This window comes from Papio anubis, chromosome 19 (genome assembly GCF_008728515.1).
Source record: "Papio anubis isolate 15944 chromosome 19, Panubis1.0, whole genome shotgun sequence".
Taxonomy (NCBI): Eukaryota; Metazoa; Chordata; class Mammalia; order Primates; family Cercopithecidae; genus Papio; species Papio anubis.
The window spans coordinates 49,529,911-49,543,406 of NC_044994.1; the positions used below are offsets into that span (position 1 = coordinate 49,529,911).

At 40.6% G+C, this 13,496-nt stretch overlaps 1 protein-coding gene across 4 annotated transcripts in view; it reads left to right on the forward strand.

The window, feature by feature from the left end:
• WDR7 (WD repeat domain 7) overlaps window positions 1-9,375 on the forward strand; it is a 405,254-nt gene extending 395,879 nt beyond the window's left edge. For all 4 annotated transcript variants that reach the window (XM_009192785.4, XM_003914404.3, XM_003914405.3 and 1 more), the window contains 2 exons: window positions 376-480; window positions 6,576-9,375. In XM_009192785.4, coding sequence (XP_009191049.1) covers window positions 376-480; window positions 6,576-6,779 — 309 coding nt within the window. In that variant the 3' untranslated portion in view covers window positions 6,780-9,375. The remainder of the gene's footprint in view (window positions 1-375; window positions 481-6,575) is intronic.
• The last annotated feature ends 4,121 nt before the right edge of the window (window positions 9,376-13,496 follow it).

The window sequence follows — 13,496 nt, forward strand, 5'->3', positions numbered from 1 at the left end:
ATGAGCAAAGTTCCTGGATACTTTTGGTGATCAGTTTCTTACCTTTCTAATTGTAAAATTCTTCCCTGTGGCGGACGTAAATGAATTAGCACATTGGTTTGTCTATTAACATATGGTTTTTCTTTGGGCTCATGCTGCCCTCCCAACTAGGAGGCAGGTGGACACCTCAGAACAAGATTGAAGCCCTTGGAGAGTTCCCTCAATGAGAGAATGTCGGTTGCTTGGCTTACTTTTCTAAGCTGACTTAATAAACAAAGAAGACAATAGCATCTAATACCCATGATGTAACTTATTCAACATTGAATGCATTTGTGTGTATACTTGTAATTGTCCTATGGAATGCTTGCCATTCATGATATCTGAATTTTATTTTAGACAATCCATGGACACAAGGGACCAATCACTGCAGTGGCTTTTGCTCCTGATGGAAGATACCTTGCCACCTACTCAAACACTGACAGCCACATTTCTTTTTGGCAGGTAAGGGTAGATGCTCCAGGGTCTTAAAGCGTATACTGCGTGATATGGCTTTGGTAGTAAGCCTTCCTGTTGAGCCTACCTGCCGGCCCTCCTTCCTGTCCTCCCTCCCTCCTTGCAGCAAACATCCAGTCTGTATTGATTGCTGATGATGTGCCAGGCACTAGCATGCAGGGTGCTGAGAATACAATCAGCAGTCTGGAAAGAGGGACATCTGCTCTCACGGAGCTTGCAGTCTGAAGTAGACATACATAAATAAGCAAGCAGTTATGGTCCCAGGGGAGCCTGAGAATAAGGCTGTGGGAAGGCTTTTCAGAGGAAGTGACACCTAAGCTGAGGCTTGAGTGGTGTGGAAGAAGGGCTGGGTGTTCAGGTTGGTCAGGAGGTGTGGGTGGTTAAGAAGGGGACACAGGTGCACAAGTTGCCGTGAGCAAGGGCCGGCATGTTTGAGGGCCTGGCCCGAGAGGAATCAGGCAGGAGAAGCCTCACTGGCTTCACCTATTCATTTACACAAGGTCCCTGAGTCTGGGACTGTAACAGGGCGTAGAGCATAGGATAATAAGGTGTTTTCCTAGTGTTCACCTCATGCCCCTTTTATACTTATCTCATTTTTCTTTGCATTCTGAATTTCCCGCATAATACTCATAATTCTCAAACTGTTCAAAACATTTCTTAAGATCTCAAATAGTCTTTGGTAAGCAGTTCATGAGAATGCCTATGTTTAATTCTGAATAAAATGAACACTAATTTTGAGAAACTAATTTTGGCAATAGAATATGTTTTCTTCTCACTGCTTAATTGCTATCCCATCTTCTTTTTAATTACCTTACTCTTTTAGTCCCGAAAATTACCAAGAAATTAAACATTACCAACACCCCCAAAAAAGTTAATTTAAAATTTTGTTGTTTTCTTTATTTTCTTAGGATGCCAGTGTGTTTTATGAGATTCAGTTTATTGCTTTGAAAACTAAAACAAAACAAAATAAAAGTTTAAACAAGGCTTCAGCAAAAAATCAATAGGTAATAAAATGTAAAATGGATACAATAAATTACTTAATTAACAACATGCTATTAAAGCATGACAACTTCAAAATCTGTCACAGACTTCTTCTACTTTTATCTAATTTAGTTTTCCAGTTTATTTTCTCATTAGCCTTTCTTCCAAAATATGTCTCCAACATCTTAATTCGCTCATATTAAACTCTCTTTATCAGAGATCTCACCCAGCCCTCATTTCCCAGTGAATAACCACAGCACTGGTGTTTTCCTCTCCTGAAATTCCACAGTGATTCCGTTAGGTGTCCAGAAACTGGGCTTTTGCAGCAGTGCTTCTTTAAGGAGTTTGCCTACTGATTTTTTTTTCCCTCCCTACTGATGTCTAACTCAGTGGCCTCTATTACGTCAGCTGTACCTTGATACAAATTTTCTTTTATTTCCTGTTCTCTTGGGATCTTGGAGGAATATTTATATAAAGCTCCACTCATTCCACATTTACTGGGTGTCTGAGTGATAGGTGCTGGCCTGTGCATTAGAGACACAGAGATCAGTAAGTCATGGGTCCATGCTTGCCAGAAACCTGTGTTCTGTGCAGGGTTTCTTCTTTGGAATAAACAAACAAAACACCTCTTTTTTCCAACTTTCTTTCTGCTAAGAAAACATAATTTGTTATATAAGAAATACCTCACATATTAGCCAGATTTGAAACTTCTTCCAGTATTTTCAGGAGTATTTTAAATGGAATTTTCTAAATGGTAAATTATCTTTTTTCCCTTCGATCTTCAAGGTTTTATTTGGATATGTTCATCCCTTCGTTGAATATTTTTCTATTTATATCAAAATTACTGCCCAGGTCACTGATGGGATTATGGGTAACATCCTTTTCACTTAGAGATCAAGCTCGTGTATTGGATGGCATCCTCTTCCGTTTTACTTACCGATCAAGCTCATTTATTAGATGGCTTCCTTTTCAGATAACATCTTTTCGTCTTCCAGTTCCTCTCTGAAGCCTCCTGCTGTTGACTCTGGGCTTTGCCAAGCACACTTACATCTGTGTGCCTGGACAGGTGGCTTTGCACACAGTGGGGCTGCAGCACATGTCCTTAGTCCAGAAGCTCACCTACTACTCCAAGGGCTGCTTCCTAACAAACTCTGCACATGCCAGAGCCAAAGCAGCCCAGGCAACACCTGGGTCATTCTTGCCTCTAAAACCAATGTCGGAATTTAAAATACAGCCCATTTCTTGATGCTTATGTTATACCAAACTCAGACTTGAAATTTTAATGGAAGACACAAAAACAAGTCCTTTCAGCTTTCTCAGGAAAATGCAATGAAATCTCTTCCAGAGGTGTAGTTGTCTTATTTGAATTAAAAAGAGTTCAGAAAACAGTATTAGATCTACTGCTGCTCTCCCCAAATGGACTTTGCTGATTTATTTAGATGCATGTTTCGTTGTAATGATGTAGGAGAATACTTTTATATTATTCCAGTAAGTGTACTGTAATATATTTTGAAAACTTAATGAAGTCTTATTAATACAGAACCTTACTAAAGCTATCAGCTATTAAAATCTTTGCTGAGAAATGAGTGTTAATGAGAAATATTGGTTGGATAATTACTCAAGTGAGACTTAGTAAGGTCTGTGTCCTGCATTACTTACATTGGGAATAGTATTAAAACATTTCCTGTTGTGATGAATTATATCTGTGTTTCTGTGTGTTGAGAAAATAATCTTCACAGAACCAGTTTTGTGAAGAATTTTTTTTTGACGGGAATAAAAAAGCCAAAGTTACATTTGAGTGAATTTACATTCTCATCTGTCAAATGATGTAATTTGGCAGTCATTCAAGCCCTTTGATTTTCTAACCCCACCTAATTTGAATATTTCACTTCTCTGTATCCATTGATATTTGAGCAAGAGGAGGAGTTTGGTAATGAAATACAGTCACAATTCTCTCACCCAAATCTTACCACCACTGTCCAGCAAATATCCTGTTTCAGAAATGCTGATAATAAGTTAGGTAGATACTGGTTTCATTTATTTTAATTTACTCCATTGTATAGTAGAATACTGTTCAGCCATTGAAAAGGAATAATGTAAATCTGTAGTCATTAACAAGAGAAGATTGCCATCAACATTTTGTTGAACAAAAAAGCAAATTCTGAAACTACATGTTAATATAAGCTTGTTTATATAAAATTTATTAAATCTGCTTATCTTCATCTTTATGTACATGTGGAGGTGTGGAAGGTTGTTTACCAACATTTTAACAGTGACTGTCTTTGGGAAAAGATATTTCAGGGGTTTTTTGCTTTCCTTTTTGTACTTTTCTTTATTATTTGAATTTTCCACAATGAGTATTTACTATCTTTGCAATCAGGAAAAAGTGAATGTTACCGAATCTCATAATTCCACATAGTTTGCATTCATTCAGGGCTCAAGATGTCCTTACCTGAGCATCACTTGTCGCCGTCGCTGGTCAAGAAAACATTAATATTGAATAACAAAATTGGTAGTTGTTTCAGAGAGAGTCATTTGCCTGAGTTTATTGGAAAAACTAATACCCTTCCTATAATACTTCAGATTCATGCCAAATTTGAAGAGGTCATAGGGAAAGGATGATCTTGAGCAATCAATTTAGTGAACATGGAGGTCTTTACTGTTCCACATGTATGCAACTATGACGGTTATGTTCCTTATAGAATTTTGTGTATCCCTATTCTCAGGCAGGAAGGCTATTTGATCCAACCAAAGGCATTTATCAAAGTAGGGGTGGCTCAGGTTATAAGAGGAACCGAGTTGTAATGGCCTTTTCTAAAATCTTTACATCTAGAGTATTCCCATGAGATATTCTCTCCCTTTTCATGTTTAGCTCTCAACCCATTTTTTTTTTTTTTTTTTTTTTTTTTTTTTTTTTGAGGCGGATTCTTGCTCTGTCGCCCAGGCTGGAGTGCAGTGGCACGATCTTGGCTCACTGCAACCTCCGCCTCCCGGGTTCAAGCGATTCTCCTGCTTCAGCCTCCTGAGTAGCTGGGATTACAGGAGCCCGCCACCACGCCCGGCTAATTTTTGTATTTTTAGTAGAGATGGGGTTTCACCGTGTTGGCCAGGCTGGTCTAGAACTCCTGACCTTATGATCCACCCACCTCGGCCTCCCAAAGTGCTGGGATTACAGGCATGAGCCACCGTGCCCGGCCTCAACCCATTTTTTTGTTCGTGGCTAAATTTGAAGAGAGGAATTAAAAATAAGGAAGTGTCTGAGCATTATATGCCCCTTGCATTTTGAGTTACCAGCAGAAGTCAAGCTTCGTACATATATTCATAGAAAATCTATAAAGAATGAAAAATACCTTGTAGTTATTTATCAACTGAGAAATTAGATTTTTTTCTAAAACACACTATGCCTGTTGAGGCCAGTTAATGTTAACCAGCAATCTTCTGGGTCATTTGGATCTATCAAGTCAAGCTCACCATCATTATTTATATTTTAACTATTTGGGAACATCCAAGAAAGCAATAAGGCATTGATTTTTATCTTTTGGGAAGTTTTTGGGAAAAGGAGAGAAGGAAGCAAAGAAACAGGCTTCTGAAAGGGTGACAGTAAGGAACTGCCTGGCTGGAAACAGGAACCAAACTTTAACAGAAAGAGTTAACAATAACCATACATTTGGTTTTAAAATGTGACCTCGTACACTAGTGATTTTTTTTCACCTCTGTGTTGTGTTCGGCACTATTATTAATGCAGGAAAATCAGTAACATTAGTCATCTTAAAAGGGTTATTACTCAAGATGATTTAAATTGTGAAAATGTCAGTGGAGCCTGCTCGCACTCTGCTAGAGATGCCATGATTTACGCCCTCTGACACCATCCTGCTGCTGAGGAGGGCTGGAAAAAGGAATGGCTTGTGTTTTGCAGTGATCCACATGCAGGGGATGATGTCAGTGATAACACATCTTAAATGTCCTAGGATTTGCCAGTTTCATGGACCCACCGTTGGTAGATGTTGGATCATAATCTGCATGCTTCATGCAAATCTCTAGGAAGTCTTACACATTGAGATGGAGGTTATACTGGAGAGAAGCATTGGAAATGAAAATTAGTACAAAGAAAAAGTATTATTTCTGAGACTTCTTTCCAGATTTTCAGTATTCTTTCCATGTGATATTATAATAGCACACATGATGCGAAAATATTTTAAGTAATATTTAGAATCTAAAGAAATCTTCAGACTCAGTTGCTTAGGAAACAGTTCACGTAGACAACTACCATCAATATTTAGTACTTCAACCTGAATGCATAGTTGTTCATGATTCATAATTTCCATGTTATTTTTCATTTATGTGAATGGATTAAGAAAAGCTAAAATTTAAATCCTGAAAAACTGCCAAAAAGCAGAAATCATCAATTGATAAACAGGTATTGTCAATAAAATATTAAGAGCGGACTCTCCTTCGTATAATAGCAAAACAGTGAGGCACAGACACAGTGTTGAGATGAAATTGATTCTGGTTCTGCACTTGATAATAAGCAAGAGCTTCCCAGAAAGCGAGTTTTTAAAAAGCAAGTAAGGAGTGAAGGTATTAGTAGGTGGGAAATGGGGGTGGAAGGGAGTCTTGAGCTTTATTTGATCCAGTAAACTGTCACTCTGTCTACTGCTTAACCTTGCTTCCTTTTCTTGAACTAATTCCAAATCCCAAAACTTGTCTTCGCTGACTCATCCATCAGGGAATGCAGTTAGCATTGTGGTAAAGAACATGAAAGTCTTCAGTTTTAAATGTCCACAATGTCCAAATGCCTGTGTTGTTTAAATGAACCATTTTATTAAGAGCTATAATTTAGCTCTCTTCCTAAAGATCCATGGACTCTCCTGATGTCAGGTTCTACCCCCATGAAATTCCTCTAGATTTCTGCATTTACTGTAGCAGCATCAGAACAATTCCAAGCACACCGAAAGGAACTTTTGAGAGGTTAAGAACAAGCTCAGGTGAAGGAGAATAACCATGATGGAGGAAAAAGTGGCCAGAAGAGATCTACCCAATCTCTGTGATAGGGAAAGGGAGAGGGCTGTTCAGGTGACACATGTGCTCTCCTGTCCCTCCAGATGAACACGTCACTGCTGGGAAGCATCGGCATGCTGAACTCGGCACCTCAGCTGCGCTGCATTAAAACCTACCAGGTGCCCCCTGTGCAGCCCGCGTCACCCGGCTCCCACAACGCCCTCAAGCTGGCCCGGCTCATCTGGACTTCCAACCGCAACGTCATCCTCATGGCCCATGATGGGAAGGAGCACCGCTTCATGGTCTAACGCTGCTGCCTGCCGCCGTGACTGCGTTTTAGCTCTCTAAATTCTCCAAGCCAATGTTGCTGTGTCCTTCCTCCCACCAGATTGTTCCCAGGGGCCTGCCCACCCCAGTGCCGTCCAGGGGTGCGGCCAGGTCTTGTCACTTGTGCATGCTTCTCAGGGGCAGACCCTGCTCGTGCTGTCTGTCGATTCAGAGGCACGCACACACGCTCTGCACGATGTGGCCATCCTGTCACCAGGTAGTTTTTCCCTGCCAGAGATGGGAGCGGAAAGCCAGCGGTTCTTGGGAACGCTCTTGTTGCTTGGTGCAACAGAAGCACAAAAATCAATAAACACTGTGATTGCACTCCCAGCCCAGATCAGCATTTTAGCCATCTCAACCCCACCTCTGAAGTGCTGCTTGAATCTGGCCGTTCTGACCCTGGGTGTTGAGGTCATGTGGTGTAGTCCTCATGATTGAAATGATTGCCCTTTGAATTTCCTAAAATATTGTTTACCAAAAAGATTCTGTGTTTACATGTTCTTTTCTTCTGGTGATTGCTAGGAAATTACTCAATCCAATTTCCTAGGGTTTAGCTACCACCTTCTTTATCAACAGCTAACCAGATTGAGATTCATGAGAAATGATATACACACACAAAAATATTTTTCTTGTAGAAAATAGTTTTCCAGACACTTAGCCTTCCGAAGTGCTCATCTCTTGCTTAAATGATAGTGTATTTAGTAGTTTAAAATAAAAATAATCACTCCTTATGATCTAGTTAATGTAATTATCCAGTCACTGTAACTAATCTCTTGAAGGGACTTTTGTGATAAAGAGCCAAGTTCGGAAGCATAGCGTGTACCGGAAATGAAGACTCCCCTATCCACTGCTACAGATCCTGTTGAAGAAAGAGCTTACCCCTTTCCCCCGGAAGCCTCACAATCCTGTAGTTCCCATATGTGTGGCATATGTCAGTTATGAAATTATTATAATTCAGCCTTCAAACTACTACTGATCAACTAAAGGAAAGCTAATAAGGTATTTCTTTTAAACAAGTATTCTGGAAAAGTAATAACTATGGCACAAATGTTCAGGAGTGTATATAACAATGTGTGGGCTCTCAGTTAATTTATTTGAGCAGACATTGCAATGAGGGTATTCATTATGCTTCTAAGTAAGCTTTAACTATATCACTTTCTTCTTACATCAGATTGTGCTGGTTTTAGCTCATAATAATGAAAAAATAGAATAATATTTTGTATGAACTGTTTCTAACAAACCTTGATCTGTATATACTTGTGGGGGGTTGTTTGGTTGCCTAATTGTTGATTGGTCCGTTCGTTGGGCAAAATCATTTATTAAATGCAAAAATAGAAAATTACTTGTTAAATTCAGAGAAAATATGTGAAGTTTACAAAGGAACCAAAATGATAATGGAAGAATTTAGTCTTAAAAGTTTAGGTTGTAAGAGTTTATCTAATATACAAAAATGTAGGATCAAGGTCTAGGAACAAACATTGGTTATTTCACTGAAACAGATTTTTAAAGAACATGTTAAGAAATTAAAACCACTAGAACATCTCTTTCATATTGATATGATGTTATTTCCATTGATGGCAAATCTATACTGTTCCTTGATTTTAGAGTTGGGTATTCTTTCAAAAGTGAATTTAGGCACATGCATGTACATTGTATTTATAAAGATTATATATGTAGTTTCCAAGGAAGAAACAAAGACCTATACAGTGTAGACTTTATTTGTTTGGTGAACGTGCTGTTGTGTTTGGTATAGCTAGAGAAATGTAAGGTAAACTAAAAGGCTCACTTTGTTTTCTAGTGGGCCCACAGTCTTCTCTATACCCAACATATGTTTACTTTATGAACTTAAATGGAAATTAATTTATTGTAGACTACATCTCTATTTGGCATGATGAGGTAAATGTATACCTTCGCATTTTGTTTAACAAAAATGTTCTGTGTATCAAGAAAGAGGTGTGGGAGCGGTAGGCAGCCTGCCGCCAACACACAGATGGCTCCCACCACTACGAAGGTTGAGAGCAAAGCCAGGAGGCCCAGAGGAGCAACAGCCCTGGGCCACGAGTGTGAGTCGGCCTTTCAAGTGCTCTGTATGCACAGACAACCAAGGCCAGTAGAAAGCTATGGCTGCAAAACCCTGGGGTGGATGATGTTTGATGATTAGATGGTCATCTCTAACTACTAAATATCTGCATTCTTGTTAACATAAATCTCTCCTTGGCTATTTTAATAGCCACAGTCCCAAACTTCATCCCAGCTTAGATTTCTCAGCACTGAGGTAAACTCTGCATTTTCATCCCAGCGTACACCTTTAATGTTTTATTGATTTCATTGGCACTGTATTTGGACCTGTCCTAGTATATGTAGAGACATATGTGGCTTCATTGGTAATTTACAAGCAAAAGATGACATGACGTGACACCTGTATGAAAATGTGATGATTGAACTCCCTGTGTATAGTGAGCGAATTAAAATGTCTGTCTCTCCAGACATTTCTTAATGATTCCACTTAATAGATTCTATGTATGCTGAATGTTCCTGTGTACATACGTGTGTTAAATAAAACAATTGTATTGAAAACTGTTTTTCTCACATTATTACCTTTTCCAGTGTTCACTCATCTTAAACACCCTCAGTTGAAATCCGTATGCTCCCCTCGCCCTGCTGCCTCTAATCATTCATTTCCCTGGAGAGCTGGCTTGGGAAAGGCAACTTATTCCCAGAGGACAGTAGAGCAGAAGTGCAGCAAGAAACTCTCCCTCCAGAAACTCAATGGCACCCTCTGTGGTTTGGGCAAGGGAGTTGCATGCCTGTTGCTTTATCTCCACCCTACATGCTCCCAAATGACTGTTAATGGCACCAAATCATATCTTGTCAGATTGGATGGCATGGGTTGGCTGCCTCTTGGGAGCTAGGCTGAGATCATTAAGTTCACTGCATTTCATACTCAGTTTGGAGTTGAATTTGAATCCCTGAGGTAAAGGGTATAATTGGTTTTCGGAAAAATCAAGAATAATAAAGTAGGTCCTTATTGCTCATAGAGGGCTATGTGTAAGTAGTGAATGTACTTCTTTTCTCTTAAGTATTTCAGATAAGAACACAAAAGCTTGAATTGAGTCAATCATCATGTAACAGTATAATTTTCTATAAGAATTCGGTGAACATTTCAGGACTGGTGTGAGGCATCTTTGGCCCTATCAAATGCCCACTGTGGGCCCCAGGAAATGTTTTAACATCTCAGGACTTAAATGCATTCTTATAGGGAAAATAGGGGCAGTAACAGTTCTGTATGATCAGTGATCACATAAACTGATCAAATGTGGAAAGGGCATGACATTAATAGGAAGGTAAAGCCAAGCAGTGCTGGGTGAACTTTCACCTTTCACCCCTTTGGCTGACTGACAGAGCTGAGTGTTGAAGAAAATCAATACTTTGGAGCCAGGAGGGAAATATTTCCACCCTCTAACTAGAGAATGTATTTTGACAAGGCCAAGATAATCCAAGCTGCACAGGAGAAAGAGAAAAGAAGACTCATTTTTAAAGCCTGACACTTCAAGGTGTTTTTGTGCAATGGTTTAGAGATCGTCAATACATACAAATACCAAAGGTCAAAAAGAAAAGCCAGAAGAATTTCAAAAATTAGATGTTCAGTTCTTTTTGCTGTTTACAAAAAAAGAAAAAAAAAAAAAAAGGAAGGACTACAGAGAGTTTTGTGCTTATAATTGTCCTTTTAATGAACCAGGCTCACAATTGTGTGAGCATGGAGGTGATCATCCCTCTTTAGTCAAAACTAATATTTTGTAGCAGCAGAACTATGAATATTGAATGCTCAAAAAGCATTCAGACTTCCTGCTTCTGTACACCTTTTGGCTACAAATTGTTTTGTTTTGTTTTGTTTTTTTGAGTGGTTACATTGTTTTGTGCTAACATCTCAGAATTTGGTTTTGCAATTCTTGTTGATTCTGCCGTAATGGCATTGTAAATCCTGGATCCTTCTTCACATTCGGTTCATTCCTTTGCATGAGAAAAGAGTTCTTCTACCTAGAACTTAATGTTTTTCTAGTTTCCCAAGTCCCTTTAAGCAAATTACTTATGAAGATATTCTAATTAATGCCTCTCTGAATGAGAGGTTTATGCACCTCTAGGAAGATGGTAAACAATTCATTCTTACCAGCAAGATTAGAGCCATTCATTCTGTAGACAAATACCTCCATCAAGCGGATATAGATTCTTTGCTTTCCTACTGATAAGAAAACTAAGAAGCCAGTGGTGTCCATACCTTCCAGACAAGCTCAGAAGGACAAAGGAATCTTACGTATCTAAAGTACACCATCAGGCCTGCTGTAAACATGTGCTAATTAAACAGTATTAAAAATACAGTGAAAATATAGCTTCTGTTTATATACCTTCTTACTCATTAATAAATCCCATTCTATTCTGAGGCGACAGATCAGGCTGGAAATTTTTATTTTGTTTTGTTTCAAAAAAAGAATGCAGCCCGCCAAACCTCCTCAATATTCTGAGATTTCCCAGAGAAGGCCAGGAGTCTAGCACTGCTTGGATTGTAGCGGTATGAAGTAAATATGTGCTGCATTTGTGAAATCCATTGTATTGCACCTGTCAAATGCTTAGAAGAGTGGCACATAGGAAGCACTCAATAGATGTAAGCTAATATTTTTAGGAGACAGGAGTCCTTATTGAGCATGGATAAACAAGATGACCTGTGTTCTTTGGAAAACTGTTGGATTTTTGTTGTATGTTTTCATCTCTATGTGGACTGCACAAGTAGATCTGGACATCCTATCCAAAGGAGAGTTCCTGTGGTTCTGTGTGTATTCCCCACCTGCTTTGCCATATTGCTACATGTTACCACCCCGCTTCTCACCAAAATATGTAGACATGAAGAAATGCCAAAATACATGCCAGCAGAGGAAACTGGTTGGTTGTGGCTGAAGTTGTCACCAGAACAAGCATTCTAACAGCTGTGTGCTGAGTCCTTCTTAAAGATTGCTTCCCAGCCAAAGAGAACTGTCTCACCCTGGGTCATGCTTCCTTTCCTGGGGGGCAGACACATCCCATGACGGGTCAGGAAAGAGGTTTAAAGGCCCAGCCCCGGCCCGGGTGTGGTGACTCACACCTGTAATCTCAGCACTTTGGGAGGCCGAGGCTGGGAGGATCACTTGAGGTCAGGAGTTCAAGACCAGTCTGACCAACATGGTAAAACCCCATCTGTACTGAAAATACAAACATTAGCTGGGCGGGGTGGTGGGCACCTGTAATCCCAGCTACTCAGAAGGCTGAGGCAGGAGAATCACTTGAACCCAGGAGGTGGAGGTTGCAGCAAGCTGAGATCGTGCCACTGCACTCCAGCCTGGGTGACGTGAGACTCAGCAAGTCATAAGGAAGGTGAGTCTTCGCCTCAAAAATAAATAAATAGATAGATAGATAGATAGATAGATAGATAGATAGATAGATAGATAGATAAAAAGACCCAGGCCCGAGCTCCATTTCAAAACCACTTAGAAAGGCCATGCCAGCTCCAGAACTCCCTTGAACACTGACTGAAGGCTTCACTGAACTGCATCCCAGCTCAACCTCTTTCTCTGCCCAGACCTGGGCATTTTCCTACAGATGCTGATCCCAAGAACACTGTTCCATAAACTTCCTATGTGCAGACCTCTCTCACACACAGTCTGCATCCCAGAGAACCCACCAGGAGTGGCTCAAGAAAACAGATTCTAAAACGGAGTTTGGGAGCTGAGCCACCCATTGAACCATGGCAAGAAGGACCCATCACTGCGGGTGGGCCCTCATGGACAGCCTCTGGCACCTTGGCTGCACAATTGTTAAAACTTTCCTTGGTGATGCTTCTATGGCATGCTGTTGGAGGGCAATGTGCTGGAGGGTACCGCATGGCAGGAATTGAAAAATAAGGGAAAGGAGCAATTATAAAGACAATGGACTTGGATGACTGTTGTGGAGTGCTCTGGAAAAAGACAATGAAAAGTTGAAGGGTGATTAATCACCCACTAGAGGCTGAATGTGAAAGCCAGAGAGACTGCTTAGCAACAACTAAGGATAGCTTCATCTCCTACAGCCAAACATGAGCGGCCTCAGCCCATGGAGAAGCACAGCTCCAGAGGCTGAACTCACCTCTGAAAATCTGCTGCCCCAGGGTCAGAGCCCTGACGGAGGTGAACGGGGTTCTCTGGGTTGATGCACTTGAACAATCTTGAACCCCCAATTCCAGCAAACCCTCCTCAGGCCTGCCTACATGGCCAGTTCCTCCCTGTTCAAAGCCGGCGCCCCTCGTCCTTTGCTTAAAGATAATGCAGAGGCTTCTCCCGTGCAGAAGTACACATACCCACCCGCCAGAGTGACTTGGGTTAAGTCATGGTGCAACCTGGCTGCCAAAGCGCTGGACCTGCTGGGAGAGGGAAAGAACCATCTGCCATAGGAGCTGTAGCTCCTCACCAATGTAGTGAGGAGTAGCCAATGTAGCCACTGAAATGGGACTGGATTTAAAGCAGGTGCTGGGTCAAGGGGAAACAGACTATAAAGTGCATCAAGGGAGAGTTTATCGATAGGAGATTGAACAACCCGCAAGGACCCAAGGAAAAGGTGCTGCCCTGATGTTATAAGCTGCTTGGCTTGGAGAAACTGGTGGCTGACACCAAGAAGAAATGTCAGAACTGACGTGG